At 30.6% G+C, this 19,025-nt stretch overlaps 1 protein-coding gene and 1 pseudogene across 1 annotated transcript; both read right to left on the bottom strand.

Annotated features, from left to right (window-relative positions):
• Window positions 1-1,382: 1,382 nt before the first annotated feature.
• On the bottom strand, window positions 1,383-6,593 carry LOC149894938 (uncharacterized). Its single transcript, XM_090080220.1, has 3 exons — window positions 5,954-6,593; window positions 4,406-5,764; window positions 1,383-2,002 (listed from the first exon to the last, which is right to left on the bottom strand). The coding sequence occupies exons 1-3, from the start codon at window positions 6,552-6,554 to the stop codon at window positions 1,383-1,385; spliced, it is 2,580 nt and encodes an 859-aa protein (XP_089936346.1). The 5' UTR covers window positions 6,555-6,593.
• A 2,822-nt stretch (window positions 6,594-9,415) lies between these two features.
• Window positions 9,416-10,415, bottom strand: LOC149894937 (uncharacterized; annotated as a pseudogene).
• Window positions 10,416-19,025: the final 8,610 nt, after the last annotated feature.

The raw sequence follows: 19,025 nt of genomic DNA, 5'->3' as shown, positions 1-19,025 counted from the left end.
AACGTAACAATTTTTCAAACTAGTTTTTATCTCTATTTTTATTTCTATTATTATTTAAGTAGAAGAAATATAACAATATAAATTTTATCGGACCAATCCACTAATTGAAATAAAACCACAAAGCGAATTAATTCGCAAAGGAATTCAATCCACAAAAAAAAAAAAAAACCCGCAAAAACTCAGTTTGAAATAGGGGAACATGGGGCATGATGACGAACGTTTTGAAAAGCACTTATATCTTATTCAATAACAGTTTCAATAAGTAAAACTTTATCAAAAAGTGGAAAAAAATTATTATGCGTCACATATGTATAAAAAAAACCAATATAAAAATTATAAATAGCCTGGAAAAAACTCATTAACCAAAGTTACCTCAAATTATCATCTTGCCCTGTATGCGGGGCAAGATGGCGACTTAAAAAAAAGTAAATTCCATTATACCATTACCTTCCCAAATAACACGATATCATAAATTCTAGTTAATAAAGTATGTAATACAAACGGTTATGTAATTTTTTAAACAATCAAACTATATATTTATATAGGGCTATGCAAAAAAAAGTCTGCTAATCAGTTCATAGCAAATTCCAACACAACAAAATAAAGCAAATGTCATACAAATAATTAATGCATAATAAAGCAATGTAATAATGACTAAGCAACACAAAAGTTATTACAATACAAGTTTATGGTAAAACATGTAATTTGGCGAAACGACAAACGAGTCAACTTGTCCCGCTCAGAGTCGGACTGGCTTGAAAAAACGGCCCGGGAAATTTTGTCACGGCGGCCCACTTCATTGTATGTTGCATATATATATATATATATATATATATATATATATATATATATATATATATATATATATATATATATATATATATATATATATATATATATATATATATATATATAGAGGGGAGCCAAGAGCCTTCACGCCGCCCATGACAGCGACTATGATTAACGCCCTTATTTTTCTAAATTTAACTATATTGTAAAAAATATTAGTAAAGGACTTTTTATTTTTAGGCACATTACTGTTTATTATTATTTAAAGTATGAAAAAAAAAATTTAAACTTCCCAGCCTAAATATTGATAAAAATAAATATTTCTAAAACACTGCTGTTAGTTGGAGTCTAGAAATAGGAGACATAATCGCTATTCAATATTGACTAGTATAGCAACTTTTTCATCGTTTGACTAGTCGATGCCAAGACATCAATTATTGCATCGTTATTAATTCTCGGAAGAACGTCTTTTTCACAAGATATCAGCATGAATGACTGTAAACTTGACTGGCTCATCAAATTTCTTAATCTGTTCAAAATATATTTTAATTTCGAAAATGACCTTTCACAAGCAACTTGTGATGAGGATAATGTCAGCACAATTTTTTAGCCAGAAACAAATTTGAATACGCAAGACTATGCAAGTTAAACTTCTGGAGGACAAAGTAACAATAAACAATACATTTTTTGCAAGATTTGCATTTATTTCTGTGGCTGTCACGGTTTTCCACTTCTGGGATTGTAAAGACAGTTTTAGATTCTTCGGATTTATATTGTTGCATGTTGTCCGAGACAGAGTCAGATACTTCCGTGTCAAATATCAAGTTATATTCATCTTCAAGAGATATTTCGAAACCTTCCCATTTCCTTGCAAAGTCCGATAATTCCGTTTGAAGCTGATCTTTTGTTACATAAGCATCAAACTTTCTGAATAACCCATTCAGATGCTGCAATCTGCCACTAGGCATTTTTTTCAAAATTTTTGCAAAATTTCTTGGATCTAAACAAGATAAATCAGCATATAGATTACCATGCTCTGAGAATCTCTGTTTTAAACTACTGATTACTTGATCCATTACCATGTTGTGAACATTGATACGAAATTTATCTATTGCACTTTCAAGTAGTTGATTTGCTCTAATTCTTTTCTCTTTCAAACCAGTCTGAACTTCAATGTCGAGGTCCCTTTTTCCCAGTTCACTGTTCGCAAGTTCTGAAAATTTTGTAGCTGTATTTGTATGTATATTTTAATTGTTTACAGCACAGATATTTTTTGGAAAAAATTTTAACTTAAAAATAAGTTATGAATAATTAATGACTAAAAACGCGCTTGTTGAAGTTTTTACGTGCTTAACGTTTTTTAAACTTGTAATGGTAGCACACTTGCTAACGCTTGTACTAACACCGCCTAAAGATAAAGCGCGCATGCTTAAACTCACTATTAATATAATACTACTTTCGATCAAGTCAAGATGGCCGACAAAATTTATAAAATTAGCCGGCAAATGGCCTTTAAGTAGATGCAATTAGAGGCCAGAAAAAAAGTTATTATATTTTTAGTTAAACTTTAATTTACATTTTATTTGGAAAATAAAATGTAGCCTAACTAAAAATATAATGTAATTTTTTATGCCAATTGGCCCACCGGGAATCTCCCGATATCCCGGCGGCCCAGTCCAAGCCTGGCCCCGTTCATCTTGCCCCTAGGCTACTTAATCTTCAAAATGACTCAAAACTCTACATAAATAAGTTATCATAGCTTAATACTACTTGTATGGCTTCCTATTTGAACAAACTGAATGAGAAACTCTTGCTTACCTTTTGTTGGTGATGTAATGATGAAATAAATCAAATACAAGTAGGGAGTTTAGGCAATTTTTTTAGCCAATAAAAATCTTTTTTATTTCAAATGCATTGGATTCCTTAATATATTTTATTTTCAAAATGGTTTCAACCACTTCTGTAGCTTATTTGGTTCCAAAGATATTCGTGTTTTAATATTTTCAATTCATATACATTTTATGAAATATTTCCGTAAAGTTTCTCGTTAAACTTTTGGCACCGAAAAAAAAAAACTTTATCTTTTTCTTTTCTTGCGTAAAAAGTTGCGTTAACAATAAAATATCAAAAGACGGGGGAAATTTATAAAATCTCCACTTAGAAAACAAAAAACCCACCCTATTAGACTACTAAAAAAAAAAAAAAAAAAAAACTGTTTGACATAATAAATAAATAGTTGCAGAATCTATTTTTATGTGGGGACGAAAGAATTAGCTTAATTTACTTGTGTATAAACAAAACTGAAACATTTAAAATTAAATAACTTTATCAATTCTAAAGCAAAACGACGTCCCCAAAAAAATTATTGTAGTGCAACCTTTTCTAAAAAAAATAACATCTATATATACGTATATACTATTTATTTTCATGGGTGGGTTTTTATTCTTCGACACCTACATAAAATCATTTGTTGCGTTTTTTGGATGAAGTTTTTCAAAAACGTACGATATTTTTAGGTACGTGTGTAAAAATTTCAAACCATTTATTTATTCAAGTTTTATATATGGTTCACCATAAAATGGTGAAAACTTTATGAAAAAAGAATCATTACAAAAAAAGTTATGCTCATTTAAGTAACATTATTTTTATGAAGCATTGCTTAAGAAAAATGCAACTTTCGTTTAAAACTCGCTTTCGGCTAACGGCAGCTTTGTAATAGAATCATTGTTAATTTGCGTAGTGAAATGTGCAAAACGATTAAAAAACGTAACTAAAAAAGTTTCGAATTAAAGAAACAAAGTATTTTTAACGATTAAAACGTAATCGTAAAATTTATAATAAAATTTTATAAAACATGCATAAAAAAATATCGCGTTTTCTTACAATATTTATAATAATTATATATATATATATATATATATATATATATATATATATATATATATATATATATATATATATATATATATATATATATATATATATATATATATATATTTATGGAGGTGATCTTTAAATACATTAAAAGCCTCACACACTTGTCCAAAATGGGAAATAATTACTCCGAAGCTTCCCGAAAAAACCCTTTGGAGCGAAGTATCTACATATGTTCCTGATTAGAAAAATGAAAAAAATGAAATCCTTCATGACCGTCCGAGCGAGAAATTTTAGTTTTAAAATGTAAGAAATTGCGACAAAAAATATTTTTTTGCAATCAAAAGAAAACACATTTTTTATTCACTAAACATTGATCTACACTACATAACAGATCCCTGATGCATGGGTAAGTCACTAAAATGTTTAAAAAACTTCAAAATCAAAAGTAAAATGATTGTTTAGCAAGTTTAATTTTGATTTTTTTAAAAATGATTTAACAATTGTCCACTGCAGATTGCTTTTATTCTTTTTATTCTATGAACACATAACAAAGAAATAATGTGAGAAAACAATGTGAGAAAACAATGTACTCTTTAAAAAATTGAGTTGGGGGCAGCTTTAATGTTAGTTAGTCAAGCTTTTTTGAAAAACTAAAACATAAATAAACTGAAACAAAGAGACGATGTTTTCTTGATAACTTTGCATTAAAGACGCTTGCTGTTGAAATCTACTATGCAACTCAGCAACTTTTCTGGATAGTCTGGATGACCCAGAGGCCTTTTGTATCTCTCCCAGTGGGTTCGGAAACTGTGATGAAGGGCTTCTGTTGTCTGTTCGCTGAATGGTCCAAGAGACTTTTTGTGACGATCAATTAAATCCTTGACATGAAAGAAGACAGTGTGGACTTTTGGAGTCACACTTACTTTTGGCAAGGAGAGGAAAGCCAGTTGAAATTGGTCAATTTTCTTTGAGTAGTTTGAATCCAGATGATTTCCAAAGCAGGCATTCACAACTGCATCAAACTTTCTCAAAGTGTCGATGAATGAAAAAACATGAAAAGCTGAACAATTCTCTGCTTGTCTTTGAAGAAGGTCAACATTTTTGAGGAGTTTGCGGCATTCATTCCCAGCAAACTGCCCTCCGTGAAAAGGCTGTTCTTTGATATGAAGAGCTTTAGGCCATTCTTCAGCCTCAGGCCAGGAGTCCTTTAGTGCCTTGAACAGATGGTTCACTACACCGAGAAGGAGATGTAGCTCCATTGGTGGTATGATGTCAAGAACAAATGCATTGTCAGAAAAATCCAAGAGGGGCTCATGCACCACATTCTGAAATTGTTTAGCCTTTTTCATGTCTAAACCAGCTGCTTTAAATGAGGCATAAGATCTTCTGATGGATCCAAAGGTTCGAAAGTTACCATTCTGTGATAACCTATTGTGGTCAATGTCACACCATGTGCAAGGGTGTGAGCTGGCATGTGACTGAAGCCCACACACAAGGTTTGCCACCTTCAGGTCACTTGAAAGAAGAAAGTCAACTCGCTCAGAGAAGATGAGAGATAGTATTGTTCTCAAATTCTCATAGTTTTCTGGTACATCCTCTGCTACAGCAACAAGAAGTTGAGATTTCACACCACTGTCTTTTGCTGCAAAAGATGTAAGTGTCTTCTTGTCTGGTGGAGCTTGAACTTGAGAAATCAATTCATCTTCTTGAATCCCAAGGCTAACCTTGAGGAAACCACCACCACCGTCAATTCCAAGCTTGACTATGTGCTCTTTATACACTTGTCTTTTGAGCAAGACATCATTGAGAAGTTCAGAGAGATTCTTGCAGTGAACCACAATTTGTTTCTTTGTCTGAGACTTTTCATGTGTCACAGTTATGTTTGTGTGAGTGAAATGTTCAGATAGTTGTGTACCTATTTGATGGAATTTTGCCCGGAATTGAGGTTCAACAACTCTGGCTTGTGCAACATGGTTCAATGTTGAGGCCAATTTTTTGACGCTTGCATTAGACAGCCCTGCGTTTGTCTGAATGTTTGCAAGGTCTTGGGCTTTTAGAACTACTTCATCACCAAAGAGTCTTTTTGCGCTTGCTGCACCTGTATTAAAAACATTGCTATGAGTAGGAGCAAATTTTTCACATAAACAACCAAGTTTTCTTTATGGAAAGTAAAGTTTAGATTTGAACTGCAAATTTTATTTGTTAAAGGTTTTTTCTTTTGTAAAAGACAAAGACAATGACAAAGTTTTAATTACTATCAGATAAAAGATTTGCAAGTTACAGTTACCTGGAGTAATTGGCAAAGGTCGCCCACCACCACTTTGTGCTATTCTTAGGGTTCCATGAGGAGAAGCCTCTTTAGATGAAATGACTGCTGAAGCAATCTGTTCACTGACTTTGGAATCTTTTGATGCCAACATCTTTATGTTATGCCTGAATGTGAACTGATTGCATTGATGAGGTACTCCTCTTCCAATTAAGGAGAGGCAATCAGAACATCTTCTTTGGTCTTGGGATGGTAAAGGCTGTTGTGGCATTTCAAATGGGTGCTTTTGCAATGCTTTCAGGTGTCCAATTTTGCAAATGATGCAATCACACTGCTGTCCTCTTGTCTCAGGCCTAGGCATGACAGATGAGAAATCAAAAATGGGAGGGACAGAGACATTCTCACCATTTTTCTTTCTCCTCAGAAGCAGTCTGCAAGAATCACACATTCCAAGTGGGACTCGTGTGTCACAAAAGTCAACATCCTGAGAAATCAGACTCTTGACTTGGTCTTTAAGAAAACTTGTTAGCTCCCTAGAACATTTTTTCATACAGAGGAGACAAACTGACTTCCGACAGTCTTCATGATTTTTTGCTGAGTTTGGCATTTTTGAGTTGTGCATTCCACGAATGAAAACATGAATATGTCATTAAAATGCCTTTTCCCGAATATTGGTTCAATATTTTATTAGGGATGTGCCACTAATACTTAAGAACTGATTTTTTCATCAAATTTTGAAAAAAAAAATTAAAATTTTTTTTTGCAAAAATCTTATTTTTTTAACTGAAATTTCTTGCACGGACGGTCATGAAGGATTTCATTTTTTTCATTTTTCTAATCAGGAACATATGTAGATACTCCGCTCCAAAGGGTTTTTTCGGGAAGCTTCGGAGTAGTTATTTCCAACTTTGGACAAGTGTGCTCAGCGTTTTCGCCTTATTTTTATCGTTACTAATGAATTTCAATGAAAGATAAATATATAAATAACAGTTCTAATAAAATATATCATTATAATGAATAAAAAAAACAAATATACTGAATTCTCTACTGTCAAAAACCGCCCCTCCCCCTAACACTATGTAACGGAAGTGGAAATACATACCTCCACTGCGTGGAACAATAGGGTATGTGGTCATGAATATTTTTTGATGAAATTTGGCAGGGACATAGAAAATAGATCTATACAGTTGCCTGTAAAACTTTAAATATGTACCAAACATGCCTTCAATATTAATGCACCTCCGGAACAGAAACGAAATTTTAAAACCGAATGAAAATCACTGGTAACTGTAAAAAAAACAACAGAATTTATAACAAAAAGTAACAGTAACATTAGCAGAAACAGTTTGGTACCTCCACTGGGTCGAAAAATACGGTATGTGGTCATGAATATTTTTTAATGAAATTTGGCAGGCACATAGAAAATAGATCTATACAGTTTACTGGAAAATTTCAAAAATGTACCAACATGCCTTCAATATCACTGCAGTGCCAGAACAGGAACACAATTTTAAATAGCAATAAAAAAAACTGAAAAATTTACTACACGCAAAAAAAAAACCATAATTTGTTCAACATAAAACATTCTACTTTTTTAATAAAGTCAAAGCTGATATAAAATCCTAAAAAAAAAAACAAACGGAACAGAAACGAAATTTTAAATAGCAATAAAAAAAACTGAAAAATTTATTACACGCAAAAAAAAAACCATTATATGTTCAACATAAAACATTCTACTTTTTTAATAAAGTCTAAGCTGATATAAAATCCTAAAAGAAAAGACAAATAAATACATCATTACCACACCGACTTCGAGCACGCTGTGAAAAAAAAGGTCACAGTTTTTGTCTTTAAAATCGGTGCCGTAAAAACCCAGATACGCACGTACCTATTTTATCTGCTGACCAATTTACAAAATATTCAATCACGTGAACATGCGCACTAAACTGGCAGGCAAAAAACATAAACATTCTGCAATAAACATTTAGGAAACTTGCATTTTGTCATTATTTCACGTAAAGTTGCAGCTCTAGATACGTTTGTAATTACTTTATCTCTTTTAATAAAATTTTATAACATATAATTCGCATTTCTACGTTTCAAGATGTTTAATATCCATAATAAAAACGATTATTTATTTAGCTAGTATATTTCAGTTTAAATTGATATGAACTAGTTGAATAAATAGTAAAAAACTGTAAAAACTGTAATAAAGGTATTTTGCTGTTTTTACATCTATATATATATATTTATATATATATATATATATATATATATATATATATATATATATATATATATATATATATATATATATATATATATATAAGAAAACAGCAAAATCTTTATGTTTGGAAGAACGCTTTCCAAAAGGAACGAGTTCCTGAAACTAGTTCTTTTTTTGAGAAACGAAGTTTGGAACTGGTTCCTTTTAAAATAACGGAACGAGGAAAGAGAAAGAATTCTTTTTTTGAAGGAACGAAAAGTAATAGTTCCTAAAATATTTATAACTTTGCTTTTTGCTATAGTTTTTTTTTAAAGTTCAAAAACAAAATGATTTGTATTTGGATAATATCCAATCCTAGTTTGGATTCAGTTGGTCACACGCACTTATTTCTGAATTAATCTGATAGTTTAAAAATTAGTATATGTGGCTAACTAAATCCGAAATAAAACCGCGTAAAATTAATAAACATTAAATAAAAAGTCTTTTTATGAAATTGAAAAATAAAATAATAACGGAGGAGAGCGCACTCGCTCCCACAACTCTTCAACTACTGTCAAAAAATCGGAAGGTTTTTTCTAGAGAGCGGACAACCGCGATTTTCGATTATCGATTAATGACCAACCAAATTAAAAAATTAATGATTAATTCGATTAAAGTTGTGTGATCGTTTTAATCAGTTTCGAGTAAACTATTAATCATTTTAATCAAATTGTCTAACAATTAGTCATTTTATTCATTTTAAATCTAGTTAGATTTTTTAAATTTCTAATACTCCTTTTTCATAAAAAACTCGAAAAAATATTTTTTTTTTTATTTAAAGAGAAAAACACAAAATGAAAAACACAATGAAACTCATTTTGTTTTAACATTTATTGTACAAAAATCACGAACACATTAAAAGATGGCAAACAAAAAGTCTCTCAGTTAGTTTACCTATTTTTGTTGGTTTGTTTAAGAGGCAAGGCTTCAGATGATTTAGGAATTTTTCCTCTTTTTTGAAGGCTGTCGTGTTGGCTGCTCTGCCAAAGCATTATCTTCAAGTTCATTTAAATCTGAGTTTCTTCCAGGATTGGTTGAGTCAGAAATTGTGGCAGAAGAAGATTCAGAGTCTGAAATATCATCCAAACTCTCAGCAGGGACAGCCTCCTTGTTCAAATACCACTCCCCTTTTACCAAGTCTTTTAAATGATCATAATTTTTGTTGACGTAAATCACTTTCTCAGTTGTCTTTGGATTTAGATTATGCCTATGTTTTGTCAGCAGTTTCCCTGCAGTGGAAAAAGCTCTCTCTGATGAAGATAAAATTGGTGGAATGGCCAATACCCCTCTTGCAATTTCGGCAAGCATTGGAATCACCTTTTCATTATTCCTCCACCACTCCAGGATGTCTGTGTTTGTTCCAACACGTGGCAACAGTGCATAGTCATTGAACTCTGATCTAAGAGGCTCTATTTCCATTGAACTTAGAGACAGTGACCCTTGATCAGTTAACAAAGTGTTAAGCAGTTTTGCCATGTTCTCTTCACAAGGATCATCACTTGGTTCAAACAGCAATTCTGGTTCAACACGGACAAGTTTTTTTTCTCTGAACTGAAGTGTGGATTCATGTTCCTCTATCAACAAGTTAATCATGCTTTCTTTTAGATCATCTGGAAGAAGTGAACCTCGTACAACTGGATTAAACAAGTGTCCTAGAGCAAGTGCATTAATCTTTGCACCTTTCAACGGGAATTTTTCTGTCAAAAGATCTAGTGCTTTGTTTAAAAAAGCTTTGTATGAATGAGAGCCTGCATCTTTTTGAATCTCTTTTCTGAGAGTCAAAAACAAAGATTTGATTCGCACAAGAGCAAAATCATTTCTCACTTCCTTGTCACAAGACATCCACTCACTTGTTGTCTTGATTGTTTGCAAAATGGGGAGAATTTCCTCTCGTGGTGTGATATCCCCATGAGTCAAGAGAACTTTTTCAAAATGATTTGAAATGTCATACACATTTAGATTTAAAATTGCCTCCTTCATCTGCACCATTGTTTGAATCATGATGCAGTGTGAATTCCACCTCGTTTTGCATGGCTTGGGTATAACTTTGTAGGTGAGTTGTGTGTCTTAGCACACCTCAGAGAGAAGGGCTCGACATGGTGCAGAATGTGATAATCTAGTGGTGAATTTGTTTAGTTTTTGGATAGCTGCTTTAAGTGTTGAGTCTGCTTCAACAGCTATTTGAAGAATACTTTTAAGCTTGTGATCAATGCATTGAAGGCTTCCACTGTCTATTCATCATTTTGTTCTGTCTAAGCTCTTGACAAATTTTGCATTGCTCAAACCTGACCTCATGTTTGCTGCACCATCCAAAACACAAAAAATCTGATCTGAAGTTTTGAGAACAGGGAAGTCCAGGGAAATCAGTTTATCAATTTCTTTGCCAATGTTTACACCAGTATGCTTGCCTTTGAACTTGGCAACTTTAAGTGTGTATGAATACAACCTCCACATCGGACAAATGTAATGTATTGTGAAGCATTGAAATGAGTCTCCAGGCTTGGATGTCCAGTGATATGTTGTTAGTGTAACTGCCTGGCCATTTAAATCATTCTCAAGTTTTTTCTTCATGGCATCATGAAGGCAATTATGAAGTAGAGGTACCTTATACTTTGCTAAAGTACTGCTGCACTTTGTGTTTGCCTCAGGATGGATGTCAAAAAGAAAATCTTTCCATGCCTCAGTATCCACAGTATGTAGTGGTAGGTTCAAGCGTACAAGAAATCTTGTGATAGACATATCAATTTCTTGTTGGCGAGGACTTTTGTATCCATACTTTACAGATGACTTTTTTGAGTCCAAACAACTTCCTGTTTTTTGTGACAAGTATCGTATTTTATCCTCACCACTTTTCTTCTTTAAGCTTCCAATTCATCATTTTGTTCTGGGTGTTTGGTTCTAAGATGGAATAGCATGGTAGATGTTGATCCACTTTTGTAAGAGAAATACACAGATAGACCTTTCTCATGGCATGTATCACATCGTGTTCTATCACCTAAAAACACAAAAACTACGATATTTGTCTGTGGCAAAGCATATGCAGACCTAGTAATTACTTGAGTTGTTGATGTTAGATCCAGAGGACGGGCTGAGGGCTGGGGCCTACACATGGTATGAGGCCGTTATCATTCATTCTATGCAATTACCTTCTGTTGTCCAACAATCTTTAACTAAATATGAATCACTTTATGCACTATATAGGTAGTAAATAATTAGTTTTTTAACTTTTTGTCACTAATTTTGTTATAATGTTTAAAGATGTTGTACTTACAAAGGAGAGTCAATACGCATTATTGTGTTACATTAAAAAGTGCCTTTAAAAGCTTTTTCATTAACAACTTAAGATATAAAATAGTATGGAATTATTTATTTTGTTTAAGAAAAATCTTAATTTACATTTTGTGGAAAAAGACTAAAACCATTAAATATTATTTAATTTTCTTTAAAGAAAAGTATTACATTTACATTTTGTGGAATGAGGATAAAAATCATGAAAAATTATTAAATACACTTTATTTTTTTTTATTATGCTCTAACAAAAATCTTACCTTCACATTTTGTGAAATATTGGCAAATCAAAGACGGCATTTTCTTCTCACTTCAACAGCCAAAAGTAAACTGAACAATAATTTAATCGAGTTATTGCAGCTACCTTAATTAAAAAAATGAAATCGATTAAAAATCAAATTTCATGAATATTAATCGTTTTAATCATTTAGACGCTCTCTTGTCGCGTGATCGTTTATAGAAAACTCGCTCTAATTAACTTTTTAATCGTTTGGTTTTTTTTTTTTACCATTAATCGAAGTAATCGATATTAACGAATAAAATGATCACATAGGACGGTTGGCCAGTCTCTAGAATATAAATACGTTAAAATACGTCAGCTTTTCTGCTATAATGTAAAGTAATACACTACAATAGTTATTGTAATTTTATTTCATCAAAACAATACAACACAATAGTTCTCGAATTTTATTGTATTGTTAGAAAAAAACAATACAATACTTATTGTAATTGTTTTTCATCACAGCAATACAATACCAAAATAAATTTTTTTTATTGTTTCTGCAATATTACAATACAATATTATTGTATTGTAATGTGTAATTGTATTTCATTTTTACAATTACAATTACAATACTCCTAAACCTACTCGAAAGTAACCTGATAACCAGCGTGCAAATATTTTATATATAATCTCCAAGTAGTTAAAAAGATATCCTTGTTCAAATTTGAAAAACTCAGAAAACAAGAAAACAAAATAAAATCTCTCTGAAACATTCAATGCACATGTGAGTTATCATTACAAAAACATTTTCTTATGACTGACAATTTAGGTCATTTTTTTTACTATGAAACATATAAACGATATACATTTTTGAAATCTACAATAATTATATTATTCAAATTTATAAAGTAAAAAAATTGGAAAATTTTGATATTTTATAGGCAAGTACCACCTTAAGCATTTTGTATGTTATATCTGGATCATTCCTGATCAATGTTTCCTCGTGGAAACTACTATTTAACTAATCTTAATTTAAAAGCAATCAACACTTCTATAGACAAAACAATGTAATACTCTGGAGCTTGAATCTACGCTGAAGAAAAGTGAGGACCATGCACACAACAGATTGAAGCTGTATTGCAAAAACTGAAAGTTCAGCGACAAGTATACCATGGAAAAAGTGTTATTGCAAATCATGTGTATAAAATGCTTCAGGTTCCATTTCTTTTATAAATTGATTTATTCCAAATCTGAAACATTATTAATAACAATAATAAAAAGTAATATAAAATCATGCAATATATTTTTTTAAAGAGACAATTTTCTTTTTTAGAAAAACTATATGCTAAAGTTATGTAATTCTTATTTATGATGAAGGATTCTCTGGTATAAGTCTGCACAAGAATTCGGTCGAAATAATTACAAAACATAAACTACACTTTCATAAATTTTCTGCATGCTATAGTATAATCTACTCAAAAAATACAATGACAACAGAAATGTTAAAGGAACTTAATAAGTTTTATTTGATTTTTTTCTTTTTTTTTTCTGTTTATAATGAGTTTCTCAAAGCGCTTTGGAAATTTATTGCGTTTATTGTTATTGAGGTTGAAGAGTATACTACAACAATGCCTAGCAAGATAATTTTGATGATTTATAATTATTTAACTTATAAAGCTGGGATTAAGAGTACAACATGATTCATGTTGCTATCATATTTTCTTTAGAAAAAAATATTTTTGAACTGATGCATTTTTATCGCACAACTTGGCCTAAGGCTTTAGTGCCTCCTAAGTTACACATGTTGGAAGATCATGGTCCATAAGGTAATGCAGTAAAGTGCCTTTTTTGTCTATTAAAAAAATTGAATGCCAAGAACTATTTGATTTGGAGACCTTCTTCTATTTATAAGAAATAAATAGAAGAAGGTCTCCTTTACTTTTTCAAGAAATATGGTTAGGTTTCCACGATTAAAAACCTTGAACGTAGGGTTGAAAAAATGTATACAAATCGCGTGTAGTTAACCAGTCATCTTTCTCAACAACAAATGTTAACGAACGTTTAGATGTTCCTTCTCTTGTTTTAAGTGTTTTAGTACACATCCGGGTTATCGTTAAACTAATTTGAATTAAAAAAGCAACAAAAAAATTTATGTATATTGGAGAATATGCAATTACTTGGTTTCCAGAAAAAAATTATTTTCGTTGCTAAGGGCCGTAACCATTTTGAAAGCGTTGATTTTTTTCCGTAAAATTTGCGCATGCGTACAACAACAGCGCTACCAAACGACCGTGAATTAGCGCTTCTCTTTTCTCAAGTGATAGAAATTATGAACAAGTATTTAAATACAAGTAGGTTTCGATAAAATTTTTTTGAATGCACCCGAAAGAATTAAATACAATTGAAAAATTTATTAAGTAAATTTAAGTATTTATTAAATTTTGCTATTTTTACAAATAGTTGTTGCTACAAATAAGTTGGCAAATTTGAACCTTTTTTTCCTCCTTCCAAATATTTTTTGCAAAAAGTAAAAATCAACACAAAAACAAGAAAAAAAATCAAAATAAATTAAAACTATTTAATTTGCTTCCAGAAAAATCTGTGAACCTGAGAGACCGCTTTTTTTTTGTCATATCACTCGACCCAAACTTTTATTATTTGCTCAGTATTAATGTATAAGGTTTGTGTTCTAAGGTTTCAAAAATCAACTTTTAAGTTTTTACATATATTCATCATGCATAACCGAATTGGACTCTCCTTCAATTAAAATCATCTGTTGATTTCCAAATCTAAGATCCTAAGACGTGTACCAGAAAAAAATCTGATGTGGTGTTTAAGGAAACCGTGCATCATTTTAAAACAGTGCAAAATTTTGCATTTTCTCGTTGAAAATCCTGGTGTATCAAACAAAACAATTTCTAAAGATCTGCAGATTAAGGTACAACCAACCAACTGGTACAATCAAAAGAAAACCAAGAAGTGGAAGAAAAAAATCTTTAAATACATCGTCTAATAAATCTTAGACGAGATCTTAGTAAAAAAGTGAAAGATGCCTTAGACAGAAAACCGGAGATTTCTGTTCTAACTTTAGCGAATAAATTTCTCCACTATACAAAGAGTAAAGAGAAATTGTGGCTATGAATCTTATAAAAAGAAAAAATTTCCTCGTCGTGAAGAAAAGCAAGAAAATGTCGCAATTCGATGTTCAAAGCTGCTCTATAAAAAGTTATGTGCTAAAAAATCTTGTTTGATTATTGACGATAAAACTTATTGTGCTGCATATTTCCGATCTCTTCCAGGACACCAATATTATTCTATAATTATTAACTGAAAAAATATATTATTAAACTGAATTCCAATTATAAATGGATTGGAATGCAAAAACTCGCTAAAAAACTCCTATCGAAAGATATTCGGCTCTTGTCAAAAGAAAATTAAGGTTCAATGTAAAAAAAGCCAAAACATTAGACTTTAAAAATAAATGGATTAGAGCTACAAAGAAAGTCTAACCGAAGACTTTGCAAAAGCTGATGTCGAGTGTAAAAGCAAAGTACGTGCGTTCTCACGTACAAAACTTCACAAACTTTCTTAAGTGAAATTTAATAATATTAATATATGCACTTTCAAAATATATATAACATTCAATATCGAAATACAATAGTTAAATAAATATCCTTTATAATGTCTGCGATGATTTTTTCTGGTACATGTCTTATTGTAGCTACTTTTTGCATAACCTTGTGGCACACTATAAAAACATACATACATACATACATACATACATACATACATACATACATACATACATACATACATACATACATACATACATACATACATACATACATACATACATACATACATACATACATACATACATACATACATACATACATACATACATACATACATACATACATACATACATACATACATACATACATACATACATACATACATACATACATACATACATACATACATACATACATACATAAATACATACACACATAAATACATACATCTGTGTGCTATGAAAATGGTTCTAGCTATAAAACTAATTCCAGTATTTTTTCTCACTTTTTTTTTGTCGTGATAATCTACTGGTCCTACTTATGTCTTTAAAATGTTTTGTTTAAGTTTAGCAAAAATTACCTCAAAGAAAGTTTGTAACTACTACACACAGTATCCCTAACAGTGTGTAGATAATCTTTAATTATCGTTCCTAATAAAAAAAAAACATTTTTTCGTTTTTATTTTCTTTTTTAAATTACATATAAGTCCTTATTTCGTTTCCATTTTTTAAAAATGCCTTCGTTTTTATTTCGTTTTCGCTGAAGGAAAATGTTTTATTTTAATTTTTTGTTGTTGTTTTCGTTAACAAAAATAACACTGGTCAGCATACATCTTATTTTTTATAAAAAAAAAAAGTTAATGTTTTTATGCACATTATACAAAAAGATAAAAATATTTTCATATAATAGTCATAACTACTAATGGTTACACATTATATAGCTACAATATGCTCTGCATATAGTATTTGAGGAGCCCATCTGCAAAACGCTCTAAGTCCAAGTAAATTGATTTTGAGAAATCGAAGGAAAACTGCCCCACGCCTAATTAGCGCTCCAAAAAAAATTGTGTTCGTTAAATTTGTATCATTAAATATAAACTATAAAATCACAAGCACTTTACAGGATCTCGAAATAAACCTTTTTGAAATATGGACTAAGCTTATTTTGATGTCAGTTGGACTTAGATTATTTAGAAAATGTTTGGTTAAATTCTCATGGCTTGTTAGTTTATTAAAAAGCATTGAAATATTTTGATTTATTTAACTTGCGCGAATTATAGGTTTTTAATTATTATACTATAAATAAGGTAACGGAAAAGGAAGTATAAAACAAAGGGAAAAACAAAATATTGTTTTTATTTAGAAACTGATCAACAACAAAACAAAATTTGAAATACAACAAAAAGTTAAACATGTCTGCTTGCAGCATCTTCATCAAGACAACTGCATATAGTATCTTCCTCATCTTCTAGGCGTTCTTTTGTTAAAGAATCAATAACAACACTTTTTAAAAAATTAAAACGATTATCCTGCTCCCAGTTCACTCCTGCATGCACAAGAATTAAACTTTTGATATCTTTCTGTTTAGCATCAGCAACTGGGACTCCTTTCTGAATCTGAGATGGACAAGAAAAACAGTCATGCCCTCTCTTTCTTATAATCTGAGGACTGTTCAGAAAAAATTTAAAATTTGGTTCTCCTTGGACTTTAGTATTAAGTGATCCTCTTGTGATAAAAAAGCATTTATTTTCCTGAACTTTGATTGGCAGTGGTTTTTTAAAAACTCTTAGTGATACTGATTTAAAATCTAACACACTCCAGTCTCTTTCTACAATTTTCACTTTTCCCTGTGTACTGTAAACACTATAGTACTCTTCTGGGGAATATATTCACTCAATCTTTTTAAGCTTTTTTTCTAAAGTTCCAAATACACAGTCACAAGGCAAAAATGTATGTCCTCAAACAGGAAACAAAAGTTCAATAGTTTTTACTAACGTTGGTGCATGTCTTAACAGCCAGAACCCTGCCATATAAATTAAAGCAATATTTTTATTTTGACCACCACATGCATCAGAAACTAAGCGAACAGTGTCTATGCCATCCATGTTTGTATTGCAGAGCTTGTCAAATACTGCATTGGAACAGGAAGAACTATTCTTTTTGAAATCATTCTCATTCCAAGTATAGATAGTGACATCTGGATTTAATGATCTGTTATTTTTGTTTTCTACAACACAAAAGTTGTATATGTATAGTTGTCTACTGTAATAAGCTTGCTAATCTAGAACTTTAGGAATGACTTGGTTTTGTTGATGGTCAAAGCAAATAATTTTTAAACCATCTCTCTGCTCCTTTAAAAGGTCATAGAATGCATTTGCTCTACGCTTATGAACAACTAAATCAGTAATTAAACTGTTTTTCTTTTCTAAATTATTTTTAATCTTTATTTGGTTTCGAATTCTTTCACAAAATGAACATGCATCTGATTTAGGAGAACCAAGCCCTAAGTTAAAGTTGCTTATAAAAATATTTTGGAAAAATTCATGTCACTGGTAGATTGGGTTCCTTACTGCATACAATTTCTATACTGCTTTAATACTTTTAAGCTCTGATGGTAGATAAAGTTTTATAGATTTCTTTCTGCTATAATGACTCTCCCTTCCAGGAAGAGTCTTTATAAATTCTATCACAGCCTTTCGCTTATCCTTAAATTTGTGGCTCTTTTTATCACCACCTCTGTTTTCTTTTCTATGATTACCATGTTTAAAGAAATGTTTTGCAATATTTTGAACACGAGTTTTACCAACATGTAAGCATTTTAGAAAAGTGTCTTTACAAACATGCACTATTTGTCTGCTTTCTTTTTCCATAAAATAACTAATCTCACAATTAGACCTATTTCTCGTTTTTTGAGGATAAAATTGCTCTTTTTTTCTAGATCGTTGTTTTTTCTGAACAGACAAAAACTTTAGTATATATTTGTCTTGGTCACATTTTTTGATAGCATTATAAAAATGAGCATTAAAAAGGTAGCGGTCAGTATTTTTTATTTCAGAACATTTGTATGTAGTTTTGTGGTCATGTTGGCAATAGTGTTTTGAAGGTGGTTTTTGTCCATGCCTAAAAATTAAAATGTAAACTAACATTTATATATATATATATATATATATATATATATATATATATATATATATATATATATATATATATATATATATATACAAAAAAGCTTATATATAAAGCTTTACTCTAGTTTCATTGTAAGAACAAGCTAATGCACCATAAAGGTCATGAGCTTGGTCATTGGATAATAGATCAAGCATATCAACATCATATAAATTTCCTTAAAAAAAGTTTTACAAATTGAAATCTATATGGATTCATATAAGAATAATTTAACTTCAATTTAACTTATTTTAACTAAAAAATAACATTAGAATTGTATATATATATATATATATATATATATATATATATATATATATATATATATATATATATATATATATATATATATATAACCTTTTTTAAAGATATTTCAAGTAATATTTTTTAAAAAGAAGGTATTGTTGGCAGAGGTATTTTAGTTATTTAATCAACTTAACTATGTATATTTGTTTAGGGTTATTTAAAGTTTGTGGATTAGTAAAGCAATCCAAAAGTTTACTTCAGATAAATTGAAAGGGATTGCATTATCTCAATTACTTAAGTCAATTTCTTCTGGTTAATTTTTATTTTGCAA

Source organism: Hydra viridissima, unplaced genomic scaffold (assembly GCF_058129835.1).
Source record: "Hydra viridissima isolate aposymbiotic clone 2 unplaced genomic scaffold, HvirCarnegie_v1 scaffold_1, whole genome shotgun sequence".
Classification (NCBI taxonomy): domain Eukaryota; kingdom Metazoa; phylum Cnidaria; class Hydrozoa; order Anthoathecata; family Hydridae; genus Hydra; species Hydra viridissima.
Note: the sequence above shows the minus strand (reverse complement) of the source record. Positions and strands in the feature narration are given on the sequence as shown.

Coding starts and splice junctions, on each gene's coding strand:
- LOC149894938 (XM_090080220.1), bottom strand. CDS start 6,554: ATGCACAACTCAAAAATGCCAAACTCAGCAAAAAATCATGAAGACTGT. Junction 5,765..5,953: donor ACCTTTGCCAATTACTCCAG/GTAACTGTAACT, acceptor TTTTTAATACAG/GTGCAGCAAGCGCAAAAAGA. Junction 2,003..4,405: donor CTATCCAGAAAAGTTGCTGA/GTTGCATAGTAG, acceptor CAAAATTTTCAG/AACTTGCGAACAGTGAACTG.